A 24,841-nucleotide genomic window follows, 5' to 3' on the forward strand; every position below is an offset into this window, starting at 1 on the left:
TTTGTTGTACTTGCCTGGGCTTGACAATTAAGAACCTTGCAGTTGTGCTGAGATCAGCCTCAGATAATTTCAGATGTTGGCTACAACAGACAAGATGTTGCTGGGCTTCAATCACTTTGAAGCCTTGTTGTCACAGGAATAATCACTTAGAAAGAGGACCTCATATATTTGTCCTTGACTTGGAGAAAATGTTTTGTGACAAAAGGTTTATTTAATAAAAATGCCATGGGTGGTGTGAGTAACCTGATTTATTGGCAAATGTGGGTGGAATTTTGTGAATAATAACTTGCTTTGGAAAGTAAAAGTATTTTCTGTTAAACTGTTTGAAACAGAAGGTTATTCTCCTTTTAATTTGGAAATGATATGTTAATTTTGAAGATTGTCACCATTTAAAAAGTGATGCAAAAATTATGGGATGTCTAGGCAAGACTTACTTAACCAACCATCCCCAAACATGACTTCCTTGTTTTCATGTTTGTTTAGAAATCTTGCTTTTTTTTGCTTAAAGTTTGTTTAAAAAACTATTTTTGCTCTCTTTTCACATGAATCAAATAGTTTTTATGTTCAGTTTGTTTAAACATCTATTGTTCTTCATACTCTGATTGTGCCCTCTATGCTTTGAATCTTTTTCCATAATAACGATCACATGAAATCCTTACCTGCAAGAGGTTCCACACAAACACATAAAAAATGAGTCATCTCACTTCATTTTAGCTATTTTAAATTTAGGTAGCCAGTCTGCCTGTGTGAGAGAGAGATAGAGAAAGTGAGATTGAGGCTTCTCTGGTGGTAATTCAGCTTTTCCTAGGCTACTATTTTAAGATGGAATGATTTGCCTTCCAGTGGCTCGTTCAGGCCACAGAGATTGGTGTTTATGTGCTTTGTCTGCTTTGCTGTTTCTCCTTGTCCCAACATTAAACAAGGAAGGAAATATTTGGAGTTCAAGGAAGGGGAAAAAGAGTCCTCGCCTGACCTCTGCAAATGCTGTGGGTGTGGGCAGTCTGAATCAGTTCTACTTTTTCCAAACCGTTTTTCTTTTACTACTTTCGAGTTACTTTCCATTTTGCTTCAGCCTTATTTGACCCACAGAAAACAGAGATGGAAACGACTGATGATGCTGGGAGTTTTATGGCTGGTGTTATTTCAGGGGTCAGATTAACAGATTAAAATAGTCTCTTTTGGCTTTAAAAGCTTCTGGAGAAATCCTAATCCCACTGAAGTAGTCAACAGCAAAACTTCCATGAGCTCCAGGATGGCCAAAATTTCACCCTGAGTACCTATTAATGAATCTTTGTCATCTGGCCCTCTCCTTGACTTGCAGGATTGCTCCATGCATTACATTTTCCAATGTTTTGTTCAGATGTAGTATAAGTACTTCAAGACACAAGGGTTTCTCTCCATCCCCTGGAAATAGTTGCACAGACTAATAGTTTAAGGAAGTTTTTGCTTGAAGAATTGAATAACAGAGCCAAAGTCTGTTCTTGGTTGAACTGGAGTAAATATGGAATAGCTTGTTGACAATGCAGTTACTCCTCTTTTATGTCAGTGTAACTGAGAGCACAGTTTTGCCCAGTATTAACTTTTGTTACATTATTTGTATTTCTGTGCATGTCAGAATTTGTTAATCTCATTGTTCAACATCAAGTAACCTTCTGCTGAAAACAGAACGTCAATGTGAATTAGGTATCATCAGCTAAATTGAACCTCACCCTGTGCATTTGACAGATGGTAATACATTCATTAAGTGTTCTGTGGTTGCTTTGAGGTTGGAAAGTGCTATTTTTCTGGCTTCTAACTCAGAATTCTTAAGTAAAGTTGTTTAAAATCCTAGTTTTGAAAGGAGAAGAAAAATCACAAAAAGCTCATGAAGGTTTTTTTACTAATATTATTGTTTATTATTGGTGGGATGACAGGGCAGGACTGTCATTGCTGGAAGTTGTCTTTGGCTGCATAAGTAGCCCAGAATGAAGTAGAGAAGGCTGAGAGAGATGGTTCCACCATGGATTTTGTCTGTACATGGGTAGAATTTCTTGGAATTCGAGGTTATATTAAATATATCCCAGCGAAGGCAATATGATGCTGGTGCCTTTATGCTTGGTGATTCCACTGTCCAGAGAAATGGTTTCCAGGAGTTCAGACATTTCTGCTGTAGCAAGGATAAGCTGATGACAGGGCTCCTCTCTCAGAGCTGATCACATTTGGGATCTCTGAGGTCCTTCTGAAAGTCTGCAGGGTGGGGAAGCAGTTGGAGGTAGAAGTTTCAAAAGCAGCACAGAGCCACATACTCAGGCCTGGCTCTACTTGGTGTTGTAATATTGAATTCTCCACCCTGACATTACCAAGACAATGCAGGGATGTGATTAGACACTTCAGGAGAAGTTCTCCCACAGCTCATTTAGGGGTCACCAAAACCAAGTGTAGAAGAGAAAACTCCACTGAACAGAGAGGAAGCTCTCAGGGTGTTTAATTCAAACCTATTCTTTTAATTTTACTCACTTTGGGGAAGATTAATCCCACCCATTAGCTGTTATCAGTAAAGCTATTTAGTTCTTTAATGATGTTTCCCAGAGGACAAGTTGCCAAGGGAATTAGGTGCTCAGCCACTTCTGAAATTCACTGTGGGTGGTACCCTCACAAATGGGGAATTAGGAACCTTTTAGATCTTCACATCTTTTTAAATGTCTTCATCCAGTCTGGTGCCGACTGGTGTTCACATGGCCCCTGCCTTGGTGAGTGCATCCTCTCCCCTGTGCTTTCAGAGGAGACAATGTAGAGAGTCACCCAGATTTTCATCAAATAGCCACAGTATGGGAAGTTTGGAATTAAGTCCAAGTTTAAGGAATTAATCCAAGCTGAGTTTGGTCAGTAAGGTGAACCCAGACAGTTCTTTCCTCAGGAAAGAGTTCCAGAGCTGTAGGCTACTCTGAAGAGGTCATTTCCTGGTCTCCATTCACAATTTTTCACCTTTCAAATAATGCATAAATATCTACCAGGCAAGAGAGAAAATTAGATTCTCTTACACATCCTCCCACTTTGAGTGGGGATTTCCCTGAGTACCTTCTCAAGGAACATAAGATTTCAAATCCTGCAGATAGATCTGAGTGTGTCAGGGCACCTAGAAAGTAGGATTTGCAACATGGATATTTGAATATGGATTTCAAAAATGCCTTGGAAATCATCAACAGGCTTTAAAAATCTGACCCCATGCACCTAAAATCCATTTGATGTGGCAATTTATAGATTTTAATTCTCTTAGTTTTTCAATTTTTTTTCACTATTTAATTGAAAGGAGAGAAGTTCTCTCTTATTCACTATTTTTCTATTTTCCAGATTGTTGTGAGAACTTTACTAGGATCTAAGATATAGTTTACTAAGAAGAGTTTTGATTAAAAAAATGGGGTCATTGGTGTCACAAGTAGTTGTTCAGTTCTTGCCTATCAGGATATAAGAAGGTCCTGACTCTGTGGTGATTTCAATGTGAGGTGTCAGCATCCTGTGGGCTCCAGCAGAGCCTGTGAATTGGGTCACAGATGTATTGAGCCCTGAACATACACACTTATTTCTGGCCTAAAGCTGCTGCATGCAAGAGCCAACTATGAATTCAGACAGTTGTTTTTCTTGCTGTCACAAACAGGCTGCACTCCAGGCATTGTTTTTGGGACAGCCATGACGCACTTTGATAGAGCAATGAGAGCAAAAAAAAACCCCCAAAACCTAATAAGTTCCAGAAGAGTTACATAAACACACCTCACCTGCTGCTGCTGCTGTCTCTGTGCACACACCTGACTGACCCTGTGGGCTAGCACAAAACATCAAACATCCTCCTGACACTGGAGTACTGCTCAGGTGACTTGGAGAACCAACAATCCAACTGGGTGAAGGGAATACTGGAAAGTGGTCAGTGTTGAGCCAGTTCTCTAAAACCCAGATGAACAAAACTGAATGAAATCACAGTAATTTCAGTCCACTGTCTCTACATGAATACTGTAAGAAGACACAGTTTGAGGCTGACCAAGAGAAGCAGAACTGTCTATTCTCAACAGATGTTACAGGTCAAACCAAAAAGAAATTGCTAAATCCTTTGAGAGCTGCCACACTCCACAGTTCCTATCCTCCTGTGGAAGTTGTGAGGCAGGACAGCTGCAGGCAATTAAAGGCAGCACTGCCAGCATCTGACAGCAGAATGTCAGTGTCAAAATTCAATTTGAATTGATTAAATGAAGGATGGCAACACTTTTGTTTTATGCATGGCAGCACTTCAGTCGCTTTAGATGCTCTGCTTTCAGAAATAAAATTCCTTCCCTCCCTGCTATGTTTGTGGGGGTGTTTTCAGTTGGATTGCAGTCATTTCTCCAGTCAATCAATTAAGCCAGGGTTTGCCACTGTGTCTCAGAGTCAGCCACAAAAGAGCTGGTATGGTTCCCTGGTGCTAGGCCAAGAGACTTCAGTGGGAGCAAGGCATCAAGTGGCTTAATCTGACTTCCACTGCTGGCACAGGTTTAATGAATGTTAGGGCAGCAGGGAAATCATGTTCTGTGGTGTTCAGCTCCTGCTCTCTCAGTGGCCCTGGACATGCTGCCTTTCTCCCTGTGCCAAAAGCATGGGGGCAGCTGACAGCAGAGCCTGTGGTTACCTGTGCCAGCAAGGCTCTCTGTGAAGGGTGATTGCTGCCGCCCTTTCAAGTGCCTGTTGTGGTCCATAAATATATTTAGGACCATAGAATTGTAGAAAGTTTGGGTTGGAAAAGACCTTAAAGACCATCACCACAGCAAACCTCCTGCTGTGACACCTCCCACTATCCCAGGTTGCTCCAAGCCCTGTCCACCCTGATCTTGAATATTGCCAGGGATGGGGTCACAGCTTCTCTGGGCAACCATAAAAGATTTCTTGCATATAATAAACCAAATTTCCTCTCTTTCTGTTTGAACCCATAGGTCCTTGTACTTATCTCCTTAGGCCTTGTAGTGCTATACCACCTGAGTAACTCTCCCCTAAGTTCAGTGGCAGTAAGTTACTCAGAGATATAAGATTTTACAGTATTATGCCATTAATAATGACTCCAGGCCACATCTGCAGCAAGTATAAATCACTGCAGGTAATTTTCACCAGCTAAAATTCTGGCCTTAAGCCCATGAGTCATGTTGTTATTTTTTCACATTGTAAATTCTTGCTGTTTCTTATTTATGTTGCTTTAGCACTTTGGGGCACTTGAGGGGGACCAGGACTCCATCATGCTTTTCACCCTTCAGACAGAAACACGAAAGACCCTTCTTTGCCCCCAGTGTTTGCAGTTTGAATAACGCACAAACCTGCGCAGAGTTATCCAGCTTTTTGTAAGTGGAAATTGCACTTGCAATTGCAAGCAAGCTTTTCTATTGTCCTGACAGTGAAGCATAAAAACACAAATTCCTTGCCTGGGTGAAAAATTTGTACTCTGGTGAAGAGGTCTAGATGGCATTTGAACATTGGAATTAGTTGGAGCCAGCAGCAGCGTGGGACATGATCTTCAGTAACTGAACTAAGAGGTCTGGAGTCTCCTCTCCTTTGCAAGACTATTTGAGATCTCTCAAAAAGAGCATTTGCACCCAAGTTGAACTAGAGTTAAATGGGAATTTTAACACTGGCTAATATCTCATCTCATTTGTAGCATATCTTTCAGCTCTATGGGGCTCTGGTTAGCATCTTTGGATTTACTGCTATTGCCTTTAATTACTCTGCAAGGGTGTTGAAAGAAGTAAAATTAAGACTTGATAGAGCTGAAGTAATGCTAGAAAATTCTGCTTCATTGCAGTCCTATGCAGCTGGTTAGAAAAATGAAGGAGCAGTGTACAGGGTTCCTGTTCCTGTGTGATGGCTTTCAACAGACCAGAAGAGTATCATAGGCAATATGTGGTTTTTTGGTATATCATCTTGTCAAGCTGTTTTTTTCCTTCTGTGATCTCTTTCACTGCTTTTTGTTGTTTGTCAGGAGAAGACATGGTACAGCAAGGTCCCCGTGTCCCTTTTCCCACCACATGATGAGCTTTTTGCAGATGTACTTTGCTGGGCTACTTTGCCATTGCATTGTGTTGGCTTTGGAGCACAAATTAACAATGAATAAATTGTTTCTTGGCTTTTTTTTCTAAAGACTACCATAGCCATTGATAATAAGCATTTCTAAACAATTCTTATCCTGCCCTAATCACTTATTCTTTGATTTTTTTGGCAAAGCGCTTGAAAGGGGCTTAGTGAAGGCTCTGAAGAAGCTGGATGACTACCTGAGAACTCCCCTGCCAGAGGAGATTGATGCAGACAGCACTGAAGAGGAAAAAGTGTCTAAACGCAAGTTTCTGGATGGAGATGACCTGACACTTGCTGACTGCAACCTTCTGCCCAAACTCCACGTTGTGAAGGTAAAAGATGTCATGAGATGGTCAAAGAAGCCTTATCTGGCATGATGTGCCTTGCTCTGACAGCTGAGTGCCACAGCCGAGGTTTTTGTACTCTCTGTATTTCAGCAGAGTTCTTAAGGCCTAGAAGAGCAGTTTGAAACACAGTTCTGCTCTTCACTGTTTCCTACAGGTTAAATAAAGGAGCTTTATACTTAGTTCATGGGAAAACTGTCCCATCACTTATTAGTAGTGAAGACAGTACTAAGTTCTAGATATCTTGTCTCTTTATTTTTACCCTGCTGCAAATAGCAGCAGTCTTTTGTATTAATTAGTTCCTAATGCCCTTAAGAAACATGTCAAAACTTTAGTCAGTTCCCACCCCTTTGTAACTTAAGAGCTGTAGTCCATCTCTTTGGGGAATTTTTATTCCATCTGGTATTTCACACAGAGAAGTTAACAAATCAAAGTCATTGCAAAGGTCCAGGATTTCAGATGTGCTATGGTTGCTGGTATAGTACAAATCATGTACATCATCTTGACTTCTAAATGTTGCATTTATTTAATTTATCAGATGACATGTTGCTTTAGAATAACGCAAGTACCTGGCAGACCTTGGCAAGCGAGTGAGCAAGGAATTAAAGCCAAGTCATGCATCTAATTTGGCTCTGTGAGCCAAAACATAAACTGAGCCTGGGAGCTGACTGCACACATGCAAAAAGAAAAAAAATATTAAAAAAGCACATAAGTCACCAGGTGAGAAATGTGATAATATCCTCACAGGTTTAGTGCTTATTCTGGCTTGTCTTCATTGGCCACGTTGGAGTCAGACAATGCAAAATGAATGTGTGGCCTCTCACTGGTTCTTGTCTCCTAGGGATGAAATGAAAGACGTAAAAAGAGAATTAAAATTTTTCTCAGACAAGCGTAGCCATAGGTTATTGCCTGAAAAACATTTAACAGATAGAAGAAAGGGGTGAATTATTTTTTCATTTGATGGAAGATGTGTGCTGGAAGTTTTGAAAATGTTGACTTAAGTTGCCCAGCAGGTTTTATCTTCCCCATATGCGTGTGAAGCATCAGGGAAGGCAAGAATGCTTAATTAAATGCAGTTTAGGACAGGATTTGGACTTGCTTATACCAAGTAATAGAAACAAATCACAGTTGTTTCTGAGAACATGACTGTCCTAAGAAATCTGAGATGGAGAACAGCTCTACCATGTGCTTAAGAATAAAGGGGAACTCTGTGGCACATATGTGTGTAATTTATGCCCAGGAACAATTTTATACTGTCAGAAAAATTAAAGATTGGAAGCACTCATTAAATTAGCTAATCCATCCTTTCCTATCAGATAGTTCACTCTGTCACCACAAGCTTATTCTATATGGTATATTCCTACAGGGAAACTGAAATATCCCAATCCAGCAAGGTATTTAACCAACCAACTAGCTTTAAGTGCAGATTAATCCCATTTACTACAATGGGACTGTACAGGTGCTTAAAATTAAGTATGCACTTAACTATTTTCCTGAATAAGGGCCTAAGTGTTTTTAGAAATGGAAAATTTGCCTTGATAGACAATTTCCTAGTCTAACAAGTCTTGAAATAACCATTTTCTCCCTCAGTTTATCCCAATGCTCCTGTTTCTAATATATGCTAAATCATCTTGGTTTCCTAATCATGGTACCCATACCACCCTGAATTTTTCCTTTTCATGAATATGGATCCAGGCTTCCAACAGCTGTAGGTGGTTATGTCCTCTGACACCATTTACCAGGAAAATATATTACATACATTAAAATATAATACCATATATATATAAAATAATGTTAAATATAATAATTAATATGAAAATATGTTATAATCATTACTAATGCCTATATCTTAAATCTGTCTTGCTCTTGATGATTCAGCCCCTTCTTATGGGGTGTCTCAGCTTTAAGTGATGTACTTAAGACTTGTGAAAAAAAAAACCCAAAACCCCAATATGATAAAATCAAGGAACTTCAAGTACCATAAAAGTTGAAATTTGGTAAAGTAGCCAGGTTGTAGCTTTAAAGTATCCTTAGGCCAAGCAGCAGCCTTGCAAGATATGGGACAAGCAGCAGCACTTCTAAGCCTTTTCTGTGATAAATCTCTGATTCTCCAAACATTCCTCTCATTTGCTATTAATTATATGACAGAAGAGACCAAGAAGCTCCCTGAGAAGGAGATGCATCCCCTATGAGATGGGTTTTTTCAGGTGTTTTATCTTTGCTTTAGATTGTTGCAAAAAAATACCGCAACTTCGAGTTCCCGGCGGAGATGACGGGGCTGTGGCGGTACCTGAAGAACGCGTACAGCAGGGATGAGTTCACCAACACCTGTGCAGCAGACAAAGAAATCGAGCAAGCCTACGCAGATGTGGCCAAGAGGCTCAGCAAGTCCTAACTGCCCCCAGCCATGGCTCAGTGTCCCCTTTTACAGACTCTGCTCCTTGTTGCCTTAAGATGTACTTTATCGTTACGCTGTCTGGTTGGCATCTTTGTGACTTCACTTGTTCCAAGTGTATTGGGCAGGGACAAATCTGCCTCTCCCTGGGGAAAAGGGAAGGCAACTGTATGGGGTGGGGGGTGGGGAATGGAGGTGGGGGTAGAGGTGGACACCCTTTGAAGTCTAACCCAAGATCTGGCCCAACTAGTATTATTTGCAATCAGTATTGGAAATGAGTCCGCTTGACTAGTTCCTTGTTCTGTGTTGGGGGTACATCATGACCTGCATCCTTTAGAGTTTTAAAAATAGCTGAAATTTCAGGCAAGAGAGTTAGGAACACATAGAACTTGGTAGTTTATCTAGATTATGGTTCTTCTCTAGATTATTTCAAGGAGGCTTTTTCCTTCAGTTCTATTAAGATCCTTGAGTCAAGAACAAAATTTAGGAGAGAGAGAGGGGAAAAATAGGAGTTTGACCCTAAAGCAGAAATGCTTTTAGCAGTTATGTTTAAATAAACTCTCTGAATGCATCTTCTGTCTTAGCAGGCCCAGGAGTTTATAGGGTATTTATTTTTAACTTGGTGCAAGAGGGGGAAGCCTGAGTGAATATGTCAGACTTGCAGATGCTACTCTGCATAAAATTTGCATGGTGTTGTTGGATCTGAATGTTTAAAGCAAGAGAGTGAAAGAGCAATTGAGTAGGCAGCCCTTGGAAGAGCAGGGCCTGTGCCAAAATGCCCAGTGGATCCGCTGGTTGGTAGAGACAGACAGGCACAGCAATAACAGGGGCAGCAGATTGACTCCAGCACCCACAGAGGGAATTGGCACAGCAATCCAAACCACGCAGGATATTGCCATCTTGGCTGTATGGTTGCCAGCTCCTCTATAATTGCTATCTTGGGAAGCTTGGATCAGCGGTGGGAAGCTGTCGCTGCACTCGGATTCCAGGCAGGGGAAGCGCTTTCGTTGCCTTGGGCTCCAGATGGGTCACTTGCAAGTGCTCAGCATCTCACCCCAGGAGGAGTTTGCTGTGAGAGCCTCAGAGAGGGCACGCTGGCACAGTGAGAGGCATCTTTCCAGCCAGGAATTCAGCGTGTGCTTGCAGAAATCCATGCATGGTGCCTCAATCCCACTCATCCAGGCCTGACTCATCCAGGTTCCACAATTCTGAATTAGGCGTTTTTTCCTAAAAGAGATTATTTTGCTCTGTCTGCAGTGCCTGCCTGGCACATCTGCTTACACTGGTGATTATTTGCACGTTTCTTCAGCAGATTCAGAATGACAGCTCTTTCACTTGAAACTCATGTGCTCCAGTACGTACAGGAGAGCACGTGGTTTTCATGGGTTTCAGTTTGTGGAGGGATTTATTGCTGTTTTAAAAGATAAAATAAAGCTGAGCTGTAACCTGATGTGGCTCCCCTTCTGATCAGAGCTGCTAAAGCTGCACTGATTTGAGGGGAACCCCAAGCTGGTGAGCTGTGACCAAGGGGAACCTCACAGCAGAAATATTTGCAGTGAGAGAGCTGGGAAAGTGGAACAACATCGAAAGCCAGGCTGTGCTGTATGATGCTGATGGCAATCTGAAACCATCCTTTTGCTTTAGTGGGATAATTCCACTTTTCACACTAACCCAGCTGGGAGCAGAATGTTGCTCATTGACTGAAGAGAGTTTGTGGTTGACTATTGTTTCACATGCAATGGTCAATTTGTTCTGAACTTTCAAAACCTTGGAAGAAAATCCATGAACTCCTAAGACTTCTCCTAGAATGGGCTATTTTAGCAGTGGCTAGACTGGAGGGCAAAGGCTGGCACTCCTTAAAATATTGCTGAGAAATCAGCTGGCTCAGAGAACACTAATAGCAGCCAGAAAAATCTGATTAGATTAGAAGTATCTGCACAAGCACATGTGGCTTTTTAAAAACATTTCTTCATGAGATTGAAATTATTGTGATTTTATTTTCTTATTTTTTTATTTTTTAAAATTCTGGCATTTATTTATTTATTTATTTCTCTTAATTGACTTGATCCTTTCTTTCTGTCTTTCTGGTTTTTTGTTTTCACTCAACACTTGGGTCAGGATGGCTTGGTCAGTTTAGAAAAGTGTTGTTTGCAAAGCTCTGCAAGTTTGTTCCTAGACAAAAGTCTTCTCTCTGATCAATGGTCCAGGGGATTTTTTACTCTCAGTATGATCCTATCAACAGAAACTACATTTTTCTCATTTGCCTTTTCCCAGGTTTGCATTTCAGTCAGTAGCTTTTCTTAGTCACAGTTGCTTTGAACTTTTCAATAAAAGACACAGAAGCAGATGCAGATTCTTGCTTTCTGTTTATTGTATTTATGTCCTAAAAGAAGACTGTCCAAACATGCAACAGATCTCAGGCAGGTGAACCAAAGTCTGCCCTGATTTCCATCTCAGAATCTTCAGCATTTTTCTGAATCTCATAATTCTCAAATTCTCTTATAAGTTTGTCTCTGTTTTTCTTAGAAGAGGGCCAAATCACAATCAGTTGATTTCAGTGACCTCAAATTGCATCTGTTTTTAAAAAAAATATGTTTAAAAATGGTTGGGCTTATATCAAAAAGAAAATTATCTATAAATGAAATGAACTTTTTCTGAGATGATTTGCATGTTCTTAAAAACTTTTAAAGATTTCATAATAAAATCTAAAAGTCCTCAGGCTAATTTCCTTTCAATAAATTGCAAAAAACCAAATCCTTAAATATATTCATTTTTCACACAGTATTCCAAAATATCTAGATAAACTATAATGATGGATATGAGAAATTAGAGGAAAATTGAGCAGTTTTCAGCTACAGTGCCAGTTCTGTCTGAATTCAAGTCTCACTCTGCATCCTAACTTTGCCTTTTACTCATAACTATTATAGGCTGATCCAAGATCATGGACAGGTTCAGGCATTCCCTGACCTTTGTTTGGGTTTGAAATCCAAGCTCATGTTTTCAGATCTGTAACTTTCACTCACCTTTGTGCTTCTTGGCTTTATCCATTGCCAGAAACAGGAAATACTGGAAATCCTACATAGAAAGGTGTTTTGCTAAGATTTTGAGCTCAGTTCTCAAGGCTCAGGATCCATCACCAACGAGATTGTAAAGGGCTCCAGACTCTTTTAGGCAGAGCATTTTTCGTGACCTTCCATTGTATTTAGAATTATAAGTAATAAATATTAATCATACAGAACTGTATATCTACATTGGCAAGGCAGCATTTCTGAAAAGAATCTAAGTGACAAGACAGACATTGCAGATTTACAATAACTTTGTTCATAATTTTTTTTGTAAGATGTAAAGAAAGACATAGTGCAGAGAGGGAAGAAGCCAACAATATGGATTCAATCATCTACATTTCAGAAATGCAGACCAAATGTCTGTGAAGATGTCCATTTCATACAAACATTTCTTAGATATTTATTTCAAAGCTCCCTGCTCAGTCAATCCAACACTCCATTCATATTGGAAGGAATATTGATTTTTCTTCTATTAGCAGTGGTATGGGAGTTCTTGAGGCTCCCATAGATTAGTTACCCTTATTCTCTGTTAGAACTCTTTGAATTGCCAAGAAGTCATTTTGCAGCACAGGTAGGATTAAAGAGTATCTCTTTAAAGTCTATTTAAACCAGGGATTCTAAGAAACATTTTTTCCTATAGAAATCACATAATGATATTGCTTTATCAGGTTTAGCGTGGAATATTATCAGGTTTAGCATGGAATATAGAACTACTAGCTACTCCTCTGGTTGCATCAGCTGAAAAGCCACTGCCAGGGCAAATGACAGTCTGTAGCACAGAGAAAATAGACAACTTTGTTTCCTACGAGAAAGTTCAGCTGAATTGCACATACTATTTATTTTAAATATATATTTATTTTATTTTAACCCCTAAACGCCTTTCTCCCTCTCTTGTCTGTGCTCAAATTCAGCTCCAAATTAGCCATAACCATTTCCTCAGTGATAAGTAGCAGGATTCTCATGGATGGGCACAGGGGAGACTGTGTTTTAGTGTAGCCCTTCCATCTGATGGGATAAAGCCCTCTGTCTGCATCACCTGAGTTTGGCTAATAAGCTGAGTTGCAAGTACTGCAAAAACTTATCCAGTGGAAATCACACTCCTGTAAAACCAGAAGCACTGGTTGGAAGCATTATTTTAAAAAATGGAAGCATTATTAAAAAAAAAAAAGAATTGATGTTTTAAAGAAAAAATAACCCATAGGTTTTATGTCCTCCTTCACATCTATTCTTTTAAGCATCAGGAAATTTGTCTCTGTTTATTACTTTTCTAAACATACTCATTATTCTTGAATTTTTTTTTTTATATTAAGAACTATTTTTCTAGTAAGATTTTTTCCTGTCTGATGAATCTTTCATCTCTTCATTAATTTTGATGTCTGCAATGACTTAGTAATTCCAGAGGAGGCAGGAAAGCTGGGAGGTTTATACTTGATGAGAAGTTGAAGGAGGTAATGATTTTTTTTTTTTTTTTTTTTGAGCAAACAGCATAAAAATAATTTTTTAAATTGTGTCTTTTCATCTGGGATCCTTTAACCAAGAGTTAAGTAACTGTTTAGTCTAGACTTTCTGAATTTCAGCACTGACATGAGCAAGGCAGCATGTTGAAGGTGGCTTTGCCTGGGGGTTTCTCTCAGGTAGTGGACATGTTCCCTCTAAGTCACAGATTTCCCATTCCCTCCTTTCAGGAGGGCTCTGCTGGCCTGGACACTGACCTAGGCAGCCCACTCAGTGCTCAGCAGTGAAATGAGGAGTCCTGCTTCCTTTTCTTCCCTTCCAGCTCATTTGCAGGGAAAGCAGAGAGCCTTAAGCTGCTTTATTCCCTTGTCCCACATTCCAAACAACACTCAGCCCCAGAAAAGCCCAGAAACCCCATCCAGTTCTGTTTTTCAGAGCTTGATATGTCCATTTCTTAACATGTGACATAAAAGCCCAAAGAATCCTGTGTAACCCACTCAGGACTCAGCAGCGTCTCAGAGACCACAGCAATCATCTTATTCCCCTGTTGCCCCAGCTCATTCCCCTTTCACCATTCACTGGATGGATGCTAATCCTGAAAGCACTCCCAAGGATGTGTTTGAATGTGGTGGATTCGAGCTGTGCTCATCAGCTGAGCAGCTCTGAATGGTGGCATTGTCACAGCTCAGTGGGTTGTGCCTCTGCTGCCAAGGGGACCCACCAGCCTCTGGAGGAGCCAAAACTGCTCCACCAGTGCTGGTGCAGCCCTGATGAAAGGTTTGAGGGCCACCTTTCCTCCAGCCTGCCCCCCTGGCTGAAGTGTTGGAGCTCAGCTGGAGCCATGATCCAGCACTAATGAGCATTTCTAGCTTGCAGCATGTGAACAGGGACTACTGATGTGCTTAATGTTAAACATGTGCTTGCCTGCCTGCCTGCCTGGAGAGGGGCCTAAAAGCCATGACAGAAAAGCCTATATTAATGAAGGGCATTATTATTCTCTTCCCTTTGAAATCTGGTGGCAGAATTCCCAGTGGGGGAATTCCCAATAGGAATTCCCAGTAAAGCCAAAGGTGGCATAAGCATGAAGATGTTTCGAGTGCAGAGAGAGCAGAGAACACTCAGGGAGAAGAGGCAGAGTGGTATAAAGGTTCTTAGTGCAGAAGAAGGACACCAGGTGGTAACTGCAGGGGCATGAGCAGTGCTGCCAGGCTCTGCTCTGGTCCCATGGGGGGTTCAGAGTGGAGCAGGGCCCAGGCTGTGCTGGCAGTGCAATGCCAAGGCTTGTTCTGCTGTATCTCCAGCCACACTCCCCGTGGTGGTATCCCAGAGCACAACGGTGCCTCCATTGTGTCTGCCTCACTCTTATTATGAAGTGGCTTCTCTAAAGAAAACTAAGGAGGGTGGGGGATTTTTTTTTTTTATGTATACATGGAGTAAAAACAATCCAAAAATGCTTTAATGGTTCTCAACATGATACTGTCAATTCTCACCACAGGGTGGAATTTGTTGGTGGAAATTAAATTAAATTAAAACAGAAAAGCTTGGCTATTGCTAATGGGTACAACTGGGAGCCCTAAAAGCAGTTTGCAGTGTAGAACCATAACAGGAGTGAACATCCTTTAATTCCCAGAATTGTTTGGGTTTCACAGGGTCATTTTGGCCTATTCTGCACTGCTGAGAAGTTGCTCTTTCCCTGTCTCTCTAGGTCCATAAACTCTGAAGAATTTGGGAAATGGCTATGGACACCAAATTAGTAGTTTTCTTTTTCACTCATTTTTTTTTTCCTACTTCATTAAATTAACTACTTTAGTTTGGAAGTTAGCAATAAGTAAGTAGAATTTGCAAGCAGCAGATTTCTCTTCTCTTTCATTAAGAAAGTTTTTAAGAGCTTTCAGGAAATGAGAGGTTATCTCCAGTTTTGGGAATAAACTGTGGTATAAAATACAAATGTAAGTGGGATTCTGATTAAATTATTGAAGCAGAAAGTTTGCAGGTATTTTTAAGGAGCATGCTTAGAAGTAAATGAGCAGAATATTCCAGATACTGCAGTAGAGGATTCAGTTCTAGTTTCTGGTTTGGGTTTTTGGGGTTTGTGTTTGGTTTTTTGGTTTTTTTTGAAACTACCTACTGTACAACATAAAAACTATATATACACATATACATATATATATTCAGAGTATTTATCTGCATTATTTAATTTAATAATGCTGTGAAGTTTGTTGGGATGGAAAGTGGCATAAGGAGGAAAACTTACACTTTTGAAACAGCGCTATTATTTCTGTGCCTTTGATTTGGTTCCCACTGGAATAAACAAGAACCACACCATTAGCTGTGTGGAAGCAGGATCTCAACTTCACAGACCCCGAAAGTTTGGCAGTCCCTTGGAGGCCAAGGTAATTTGGTGTTTAGCAATCCGAGCCTTGCAGTGGGCACAGCGAGTTTTGAAGGCATTCAGAGCCGTCCTTGGGTGAGGGAGTGATGCTTGCAAAGGACCCCAGTGAATCCCCTGCTGTTTTAAAATGAGATTAAGCCATCATGAGATGTGGACTGGCTAACCCCAAACCAGACACGTTCGCCTGCAGCGCAGCCGCTAAATTGCTCTGACACCAGGAACCGCAGCGAAGGAGCTTGGCCTCAGAAGTGAGTCAAAGCAGCATCTTTGTCACCAGTCATTTTCTATTTATAATGACACAGATCTATTTTATAATCACGGGGAGGCACAACAGGAGTGTGCTTTGTTCTGCCTAAATCGCATTTCTCGTGCGGGTGCGTTTAAACACAGCCCTTGGCCCCTTGCCCCACACCACACACACCCAGGGCGGGCAGCTCTGGCACAACAATGCACACCCTGTCGTGCTTGAATGCTCAAAGCCTCCAGTGCTGGAGCAATAAACTCCTGCTAAGTGGCTTAAAAATGTTCCCTTAAGTGCACCGAGCTGCCTCGCTGCTGCCTCACTTCTCATTTCCAATGCTGCTGTGTTTCCAAGCCTTGTGTTTCAAAGAAACCAGGAGTATGTTGTGTTGTTTAGTGATGGAAATTGGTGGGCATTATTGACTGTAAGAATTTGGGAGGAAAAACCCCACTCCACAACCCAACCCTCTTTCCTGGTGCAAACCTGACAGTTTTTACTCCTGACTGTGTTTTCAGAGGCAATGAACAAATTCCCAACAGTTGTGTGGTTTGATTCCTGGAGAACATGTCCTCATCTCTGCAAACCCTCAGAGCTATGATGGTAATCCTCCTTTGCTCCCTTTTGTCCTTTTTTTTTTTTTTTTTTTTTTTTTTTTTTTTTTTTTTAATGAAGGGTCCTGCTGTGTATTTCCTAGAAAATTATGATTTTGTTATCAATAGATTTCTTTTTGTAACCCATTTTCAGTTCTGAAGCCTGAAGATCAAAACCAAGTTGCATAGTAAGATTTGGGGGTGAGCAGAAGTGCTTTTTGCCCCTCCAAAACCTACTAGTTTTCAAATCCTGACTCATCTGGAGCACAACTCTGGTTACTTTGAGGAGGTCTGAGGTTGAAAGAGAGGAATGGGAGCCCACTGAGAGAGGATAGCAGGAACCAGTCTGGAAGTCTTAATAGATATGTGGACAAGTTTCCTATCAGTGTGTGAGCAACCTGTGCCCCAACAGACCCATAGTTGCTTAGACCTGCACTGATATTCGAAGGCAAAATTTGGGCAGTGAGCCATGACATGGTACCTCTTCAGGGCATCATACTGGCAAAAAGGAGCTCATTTGAAAGGACACTTAAATTTTTAGCTACTGGTCAAGACCTGAGTTCACATGACTGGATTTTCTCCTCCAAAATGTCATTAATCACAGAAATGGCTGATGGCTTCTTCAGGGCTCCCACCTGAACTACTGGGCTAAAAGCAAGATCTGAAACTCATGTGGAGAAATCAGGAATTACCTTTAAACTTTGACCTGGTAAGTTTCAAAGGAAAGTAATTTATTTGTAAACAACTATTTTATAGTGTTTGACAGTGAAAAGTAACCGTGTATCCAGAGGTCTCAATCAGATAAGAAAGCAAGGCAGGATCCCTTTGTGTATTTGTGTTTTTCAGTCAAGGAACATCCTCTCTTAATGTGCAATTTTAGGTTAGAGGGCAACCTCTTTGGGTAGGAACTCCGTATTTGTTCTCTGCATGTGCAACTCTTTACATGACAGGACCCTGATTAGGGCCTTTGTGTGCTGCTCTAACCCTCATAATCTGTAATAATAGGAAAAATATATTTAAAATGTCATTGCAATTCACGTTTAATATTATGATTGTGAGACTCTGTCAACTGTGAATAAAATACTGTCCTTTTTGTATAATAGGTAGTATATTTTATTATTGAAGAAAGAGTTAAATTTAATTTTTAAACACAAAAAGGTATCTGCTCATTGTTTCATTTTAAGCTTTTGAATATATAAGCAAGTACTTCTTTTGTATCCTTCAAATGAGTATGTGTTAAATGAAGAAACCCACCTTCCTGAATTGGAGCTGTTTATAATTATATTCCAAGAGTGATTAACACCTTATAATTTGAATAAAAGTGGTTTATTTTCTCATTGGGTTATTGTGGAACTTTGTTTAATTTTGTTAATTTTTTTTTAAACAGGCAACTTTTCTTTGCCTGCAAAAAAACCAGATGTGTGCTCAGAGCTTGAATACAGCTATAGTCATCCCTTACTCTAAGACTGGGATATGAGAACTGGTGGGATTATAATATACATCTATAAAATAATGGAGGGGTGAAATGGGGTGTGACCATTCACTATTTCTCCTATCAGAGATTATGTGTTCCTAATGAAAGGATGAAGCATTAAGTTCAAAGCAATCAGAAAGAAAAGCCTTTTTACACAGTGTGTAATTAAACTGTGGAGCCCTTTACTTGATGATGCTGTGCAGATCAAAATGAGTATGGGGTTCAACTTCCTGAAGAATAGATCCATAAGTGTTGTTAAACACGAAACTTTGGAAGCAATATCCAAGTCAAGAAGTCCCAAAATACCAGGGCTGATGGAAAGTCCATGAGGAAGTAGGTTTCCATTTGCCTCATTTCTTATATTATTTCTGCTGTGAGAGATTAGACACAGCCACAGGAGGGCTGGGTGCCTTGGCTCCAGGATGTCCTTTCTGGGATTACAATACACAAATGTGAAGTATTGTAAATTGAATTCCAGCACAGAGCTTTGAATTTACCTTCCCCAAAGCAAACCAGTTCCAGAGGTGCTTTAGATACAGAAGCTCAGAATCCCTCTCATAGCAAATGACAGGGAATCACACTCCATCTGAAACAACAAGAGTTCATCATTCAGCAGCTGCAGCTGGAGAGGAACAAGAAGGATTTCTTTGAATTTACATATCAACCTTTCTTCTGGTCCCAAACATTGAACCCAATGGGTCACATCTCTCTAGTCCTGCATTGCTCTGGTACCACATCTCTTTTGCTGTTGTACATGATATAAAAATGGACATCTGTTTCAAATTCTCCAGACCCATGGTGGTAAGTGCCAGCCTAATGTTTCTGCTCAAACTAGTGCTGAAATACCATTTCACTTGTCCAGCTCTGTAGAAATCCAGGGCCTTGGCTGATTGCTTTTGGACGGAGCCCTAAATGTGCAAATACCCAGGTGAACCTTCATAGCAGATGTGATCTTTCCCTTTCTCTCCAGTTGTGGAAGCATGAAAGAAAACCAGGGAATCTGAAAAAAATGCCATCAGACATATCAAAGAATTAATAAATACTTTTTGTGCTTAATTTTTAGCCAGTCCTGAATGGAAGTTCAGCTCCGCTGTTCAGTCACTCAGCTGCTGAGGGTTGCTGTGCACTGCTGTGGCTGTTGGGGACACTGCTGTGGCTGATGGGGACCCTGCTGTAAAAACACACACCTTGCATAGGTCCATCATGTCACTGTCATGCCAGAACCACAGACATGAGACTGCTCCATCCTGATGAGTGTCTCTGACTGTGGTCAGTACTGAATAATTCACAGAGGGCTGCCAAAAGCCCCAACCCTCGAGGTTTGACCTACTGACCATACACAAAAAATGTTTGACACTGGTGGTGTTGTAGTTCATTTAATTAAAAGTTATTCCCTATAGTTCTGTCCCCTCTCATTGTACAAAAAAACCTAACACAGATCTCAGGCTCTCTGGACACTGGTCTGGGTGATGTTTGACGGTAGTAAAACTGAGTGCCTCAGATCCATTAGGCACTGTGTAAAATAAGTGGTTTCTGTGCATAAGTGATTGTGATTGCGGATCTGAATGATGAAAAATGGGGTGAGTAACAACCTGGATCACTTATGACTTTTCCTGTCTTTATTTTATCATTCCTTATGCATTTGCTCTGAGCAAAGCCAAAGCTTTCCCCTTTCCACAGCAATGTCTTACTGCTGCTGGTCATTTTTTTGGTCATTCAGTCTCTGAAGATTCACTTCTACCCAGGTAATTGCTCTCTCTGATGGGGATTTGTACTGCTGTCTCTCCCTGCTTGCTATGTAAAAATAAAGCCCTTGATGGGCTCCACGGAGCTGCTGGCACCTCTTCCTTCAGCAGTGGGGTGGGGGGAAGCTTTGTCAAGGAGGGTTTAGTTTGGGTTTTCTTTTTTATCTGACTACCTGACGTAACACTCCACATGTCCTGCTCGACATGCTGCAATCAGTCCAGTCTGTGCCAGACAAGAGTTTAGACATTTCAGGTGTCATCCATCCTTCATATCTCATGCATGCCTTTCCTTTCATGAGCCCAGCAGATGCCTTTAATTGCCAGCCTTCACTTCTTGGCTTTCCAAGGAGCAGCAGAGGAACTATGGAGTCCCTCTGGCGAAGGATGAAACAAAGGGGCCCAGCAGTGTTATGACATTTTCTTGCACTGAATTGGCTTTGGGAAGAATGGCCTCTTTCCTCCTGTTAGATAAGCACAGAAATCTTAAGCAGATGCTTGCAAAACATCAAACAAATATATACTTAAAAAAAATAAATATAGGCTATACCCACATGCCCCACAATCTGGCCAATATTCAGCCACCGCTGACAGGATCTAGCCTTTCTCTGGAGGAGCCTGGAGGAAAAGGAAAACCCACAGTCTGGTCACTCCTCAGCAGGACTAAACTGGCTCCTCCACCATCCCAGAGCCCAGCATGGCCATGCCAGTGGCTGGTGGCCAATTTCCAACCCTCCCCGTTGTTCAGTAGCTAGAGGGAAACAAAACTCTTCTCTCTTGGGTGTTGTGTGTACACCCCAGGGACTTTAATCTCTTTGAGTTTTTCCCTAAATCAGCATTGCAGAATGCAAAAGGGAAATTTAATGCCATAGGGAAGAAGGTGCAGCAGTTTGAATAGTCTAAACTGCCAGAAACAAGAAGAAAGGGTGTTTTCTTTAGCATACACGTAAGCCTTGTAACCCTTATGCTCCTGAATTTTAGAACAGAGATAACAGAGGGGTTTTCTTCTGGTTCCCTTGCACTGAAAGCCACAGGTTTTGGGAGAAGATGGACAGAAGTATATTCATTGGGAAGTGTAAGAAAGAACTTATGGCAAGAAGTCCCTCTTCCCTCAATCCTTTGTTGAAACAACATTAAAGAACATTATTGGTGCCAAGGGAAGGACTTTGAAGAACCTGCTGGAGTTCAGGTCACCGTGTAATCCTCATCCAGCTCCTGGTGTGGACGGGTTGTGGTACCAGCTTTCATCAGCTCATGCACCACATCCTGCACAGCTCCTGCCCTGTCAGTGCCCTCAATGGGTGAGGCAATTTGTTTTCTTGGCACAGAGTGGTGCTCGGCCTTCTTTATTTCTTATTGCTCAGCCTGTTAGGAAACTCTTTAAAACAGTCACAGTATCATGTGCTCTTTGCAGCAGTGCTGTTTGTGACTGCTTCACAAACATTCACCAGATTCACACTTCTTGTGTCCCCGAGGGGCAGAGGATGATGTGTCACAGTGTGGGGAACCAAGACTGAAAACTTCAGATGAGTTTTCACTTCAGATGCTACATTTCACCGATTAAAGATGTGATTTTTCACACTGTGCTGTGATTTCAGGGAACTGCTGTACCAATAAACTCAATGTACTGGGATCACTCCCAACCTCTGGGACAAACTGGCACGAACTGGCTCCTGTCCATAGTGGTTTACCCTCCTCAGCTGAATAGCTGCCTGCAAATGGCTTGTTAGAAACACCCCCTGGACAAATGAGCTTCCAGTTGATTTCAAAGGTTAGTTTGGGAGGGTACTAGATGGCCTGAGCCAAGATACACATGCATATTTATGTATTAATGTATAAAAATGTATAAATTTTTATACGTATATCCACTAAGTAGTAAAGGCAGGTATTTGGGTTAGGTTCCAAGTGCAGCTGTGACTGCTCAGAAGCTCCTGCCCCTCAGCTGTTGCCTCAGGTCCCAGTGCCACCATGAAGCTTGCATATAAAACGTAGCAAATTTGGGGCAGATGATCAATATTTGATCTTTCCTGACTCTAGAGTGACTTTTCAATTATTGTAATGTTTTGCTGTAATTGTGCTTTGCAAAATGTTTTGTACACATATGCACACCTATTCATACATGCACACATGTGCAGTGACATCCTTCCCTTTGAGCAGCATTTTAGTCTGGTTTCCCCTTGTTATCCTTAATGATGGCAGAAAATCAGTGCAGCTGGGATTTGAGCCACCACAGGACCAGCTGGCTTTGGCACCACACCTCTGCTGCATCCCAAGTCCTGAGAAGGTTATTTATCACACCACAGCCAGAGTTGTGCTGCCTGCCTGCTCTGCTGGGAATATTCCCCATCCCTTGCCACTGGCATGATTCCCCAGGGAGAGCCCCACAGATGCTGGAGCCAGTTGGATTCCTTGCTCTGCAACCAGCACTCATATTTATGGTGTATAGGGTAAAATCTTTATTCATAAAGCAGCAGCTTTAGCTTTTCATTGTCAGCCTGGATGTTGAACTAATCAGAAAGGGGAGCAGGGGAAGGGTGGGGACAGGAAAAGACGAGTTTGTGGGAACATAACAATGTTAGAGAAAAAAATTCTGCTTGCTGTCAGTTAAGTCTCTCCATTAGTTACCTCTACTATTATGGATTCATTTTAAGATCCAGACTTCAATATACATAACTTTAAATCACTAACATCCTTCATGGCTCTGTGATTTGCTGGTTCCATATGTAGCCTCTTGGCCCATTGTGTTGGCACAGGTTCAACTCTTGTTCTTCCTTTGGGTTACGGTTTCCTTGCTTTGATGGGGGGCGTCGGGAGGGGAGGAAGAGGGAGAGAGCAAGAAAGGGATGGTGAGACAGAAAGCAAGTGATGGTGGAAAGAAAAGGGATGGAAGGAAAGGAGAGGAGCAAAAGGAAAAGCAAAAATAATACAAAGAGAGAGAAAAATACCTTAAAATAAATCAGAAGAAGTAAAGCAGAGTAGAAAGTGCAGAAAGAGGAAAACAGTGAAAGGTGTTGCCATGAGCAGCTATCCCCACCTTGCTGCTTGTGGCAGAGCTGGGATGCTGTGGATGGGAGGACAGGGCTGATGCAGCCTTTCCTGAGCTCCTGGAGTGGCAATGCCAGCCTGCTCCTTGTCCCAGTGCCAGGCTGCCCCTTGTCCCCTCACAAGCAGGCTCAGTCTCTGCCTGAACTTTATAATTAAGCTCGCTGAGATTTTGCTTAGGGTCTGGGCTGACAGCTGTATTGAATTTTGGTTTATTGTGTGATTTATCAGGGCCGTCGATGGGCGTTTGGATGATTTAGTGCTGCAAAAATACCTTGGAATGCAACGCACAGCAATATCTGCATTATTAATAACAATAATAATAAAGATAAATGTCCCTCCTCAGAGCTTTCGATGGCTGTGCCACTCAATTTAACATTTTAACAGTGGCATGTGGCCTCTCCGTGGCACCTGGTAGCGTCTGATGGATTTGAGCAGGCAAAGAAAAGGTTATTTGTCAAACACTCAACCTCAACTGTACAGTATTTTGAAAGCTCCAGGTCAGAGCAGCCTGAGCTGCATTCCTGTCCCTGACATCCAGCAAGACTGAACTTTGTCATGTTATTAAGCTGTCAGCAGTGCTGGGGCGTTATTTGGATTTCTGGTGGGAACTCCTTGCACATGCTTGGGGTGCTCTAGTGGGATTATATCAACACCATTGTAAAACACACACAAATGAGCTGTGCTGTAATTACCACATGAAGACCTCACTTGGCTGGGTTAATCAGCAGAGAATGGAAATACCAGATAAACACAAATGGCCCACCAGGATGTTTGTTCCAGTGGCAACAATGCCATTGTTTCCTAGGAGACCAGCCTGATTCCAGGGCTCCTCTGGCAGCCAAACCACTGATTGCTCATCTGTGCCATGAAGGAGCAGCATGGAGCTCTGATCCATCCTCTTCACCAGCACCTGACAGACCAGCAGCACCAGGGCTGGGAAGAGTAGAGGGACAACAGTATTTACAGATATTATAAATATCTGTGATACTTGTTGATTAAAATACAAGTTTTCTCTACACCCTTGCCCCAGTTCCACCCAAAGATCTGCTTTGCACGAGGGTCCTGTGCCCAGGTAGAACAGAGGCTGCTTTCTCTCCATCCCTCCCCATGATGCTCTCTGAAGGGGAAGGGGCAATTATGGCTTTATCAGTTCCAGCTGCCTGTCAGGAAGGGCGGGCCTGGGGAAATCAGCTGTCTGGGGAGGCTTGTTATGTTGGTCACCATTCAACAAATCACATTTTAATGTACTTTTATGATTTGGTTTTTTGGGAGAGAACAACCTGAATTAAACTGACTGCATTTCCCAGTGCCACAAGTCACAGTGGCCAGGTGGGACCTTGGAGGCACCAACAGCCCTGGGCAGTGCAGAGGGCAGAGATCCTCCTTCACAAACACTCCTCTCTCTGCCTAGTGCGTTGCTCTTGTTTTACTTACAGAGCCCCTGGGGGCTGTGACCAACACCATGAGGTTGGTTTGCCAAGCAAATACTGAGCTGTTGGAAAATGTCCTTGTCCCAGGTATTTGCTACAACTTTCACAACTCTCTCCATCATTAAGGGGTTGCCTGAGCGCTCCTTGATTCAGTGATGGTGTTTATCCAGAGTAGTTTGGATGAGCAGAATCTGCCTGGCTCTATCAGGAGGTGAGGGCAGAGCATTTGGTCAATCCTTTCCTCTGAAAAAACTACAGAGAAGCATAAGGGATGGTGACAAATCATCAATAGGTAATGCCAGCAAGCTTTGAAAGAGGTTTTCCACACAGCCTGACATCCTGTCATAGTAATAGCAATAAAATAATGACAATATATGACACTATATGCAAATAATACATATTTGTATTATTATAAGTTCTTTAGCCATTGTGCTACTCCCACAAATTTGCAATCAAAAGGAAATGAAGATTTCATTCCAAATGAAAGGAAGATTTTGTGCTGGAGGCTCCACTTGCAGAGAGAGGATTGTCCAGAGACGTTCAGTCATCACTCAAACAGTCAGGTTAATTGTCTCCCAGACACCATATGAAGAACAGGACAATCACTC

The 24,841-nt window shown here is 41.7% G+C and overlaps 1 protein-coding gene across 2 annotated transcripts in view; it reads left to right on the forward strand.

The window, feature by feature from the left end:
• The window catches only part of CLIC5 (chloride intracellular channel 5), a 68,753-nt gene extending 59,879 nt beyond the window's left edge, over positions 1 to 8,874 (forward strand). For both annotated transcript variants that reach the window (XM_063153124.1, XM_063153125.1), the window contains exons 5-6: positions 6,211 to 6,392; positions 8,632 to 8,874. In XM_063153124.1, coding sequence (XP_063009194.1) covers positions 6,211 to 6,392; positions 8,632 to 8,799 — 350 coding nt within the window. In that variant the 3' untranslated portion in view covers positions 8,800 to 8,874. The remainder of the gene's footprint in view (positions 1 to 6,210; positions 6,393 to 8,631) is intronic.
• The last annotated feature ends 15,967 nt before the right edge of the window (positions 8,875 to 24,841 follow it).

This window comes from Melospiza melodia, chromosome 3 (assembly GCF_035770615.1).
Source record: "Melospiza melodia melodia isolate bMelMel2 chromosome 3, bMelMel2.pri, whole genome shotgun sequence".
NCBI lineage: Eukaryota > Metazoa > Chordata > Aves > Passeriformes > Passerellidae > Melospiza > Melospiza melodia.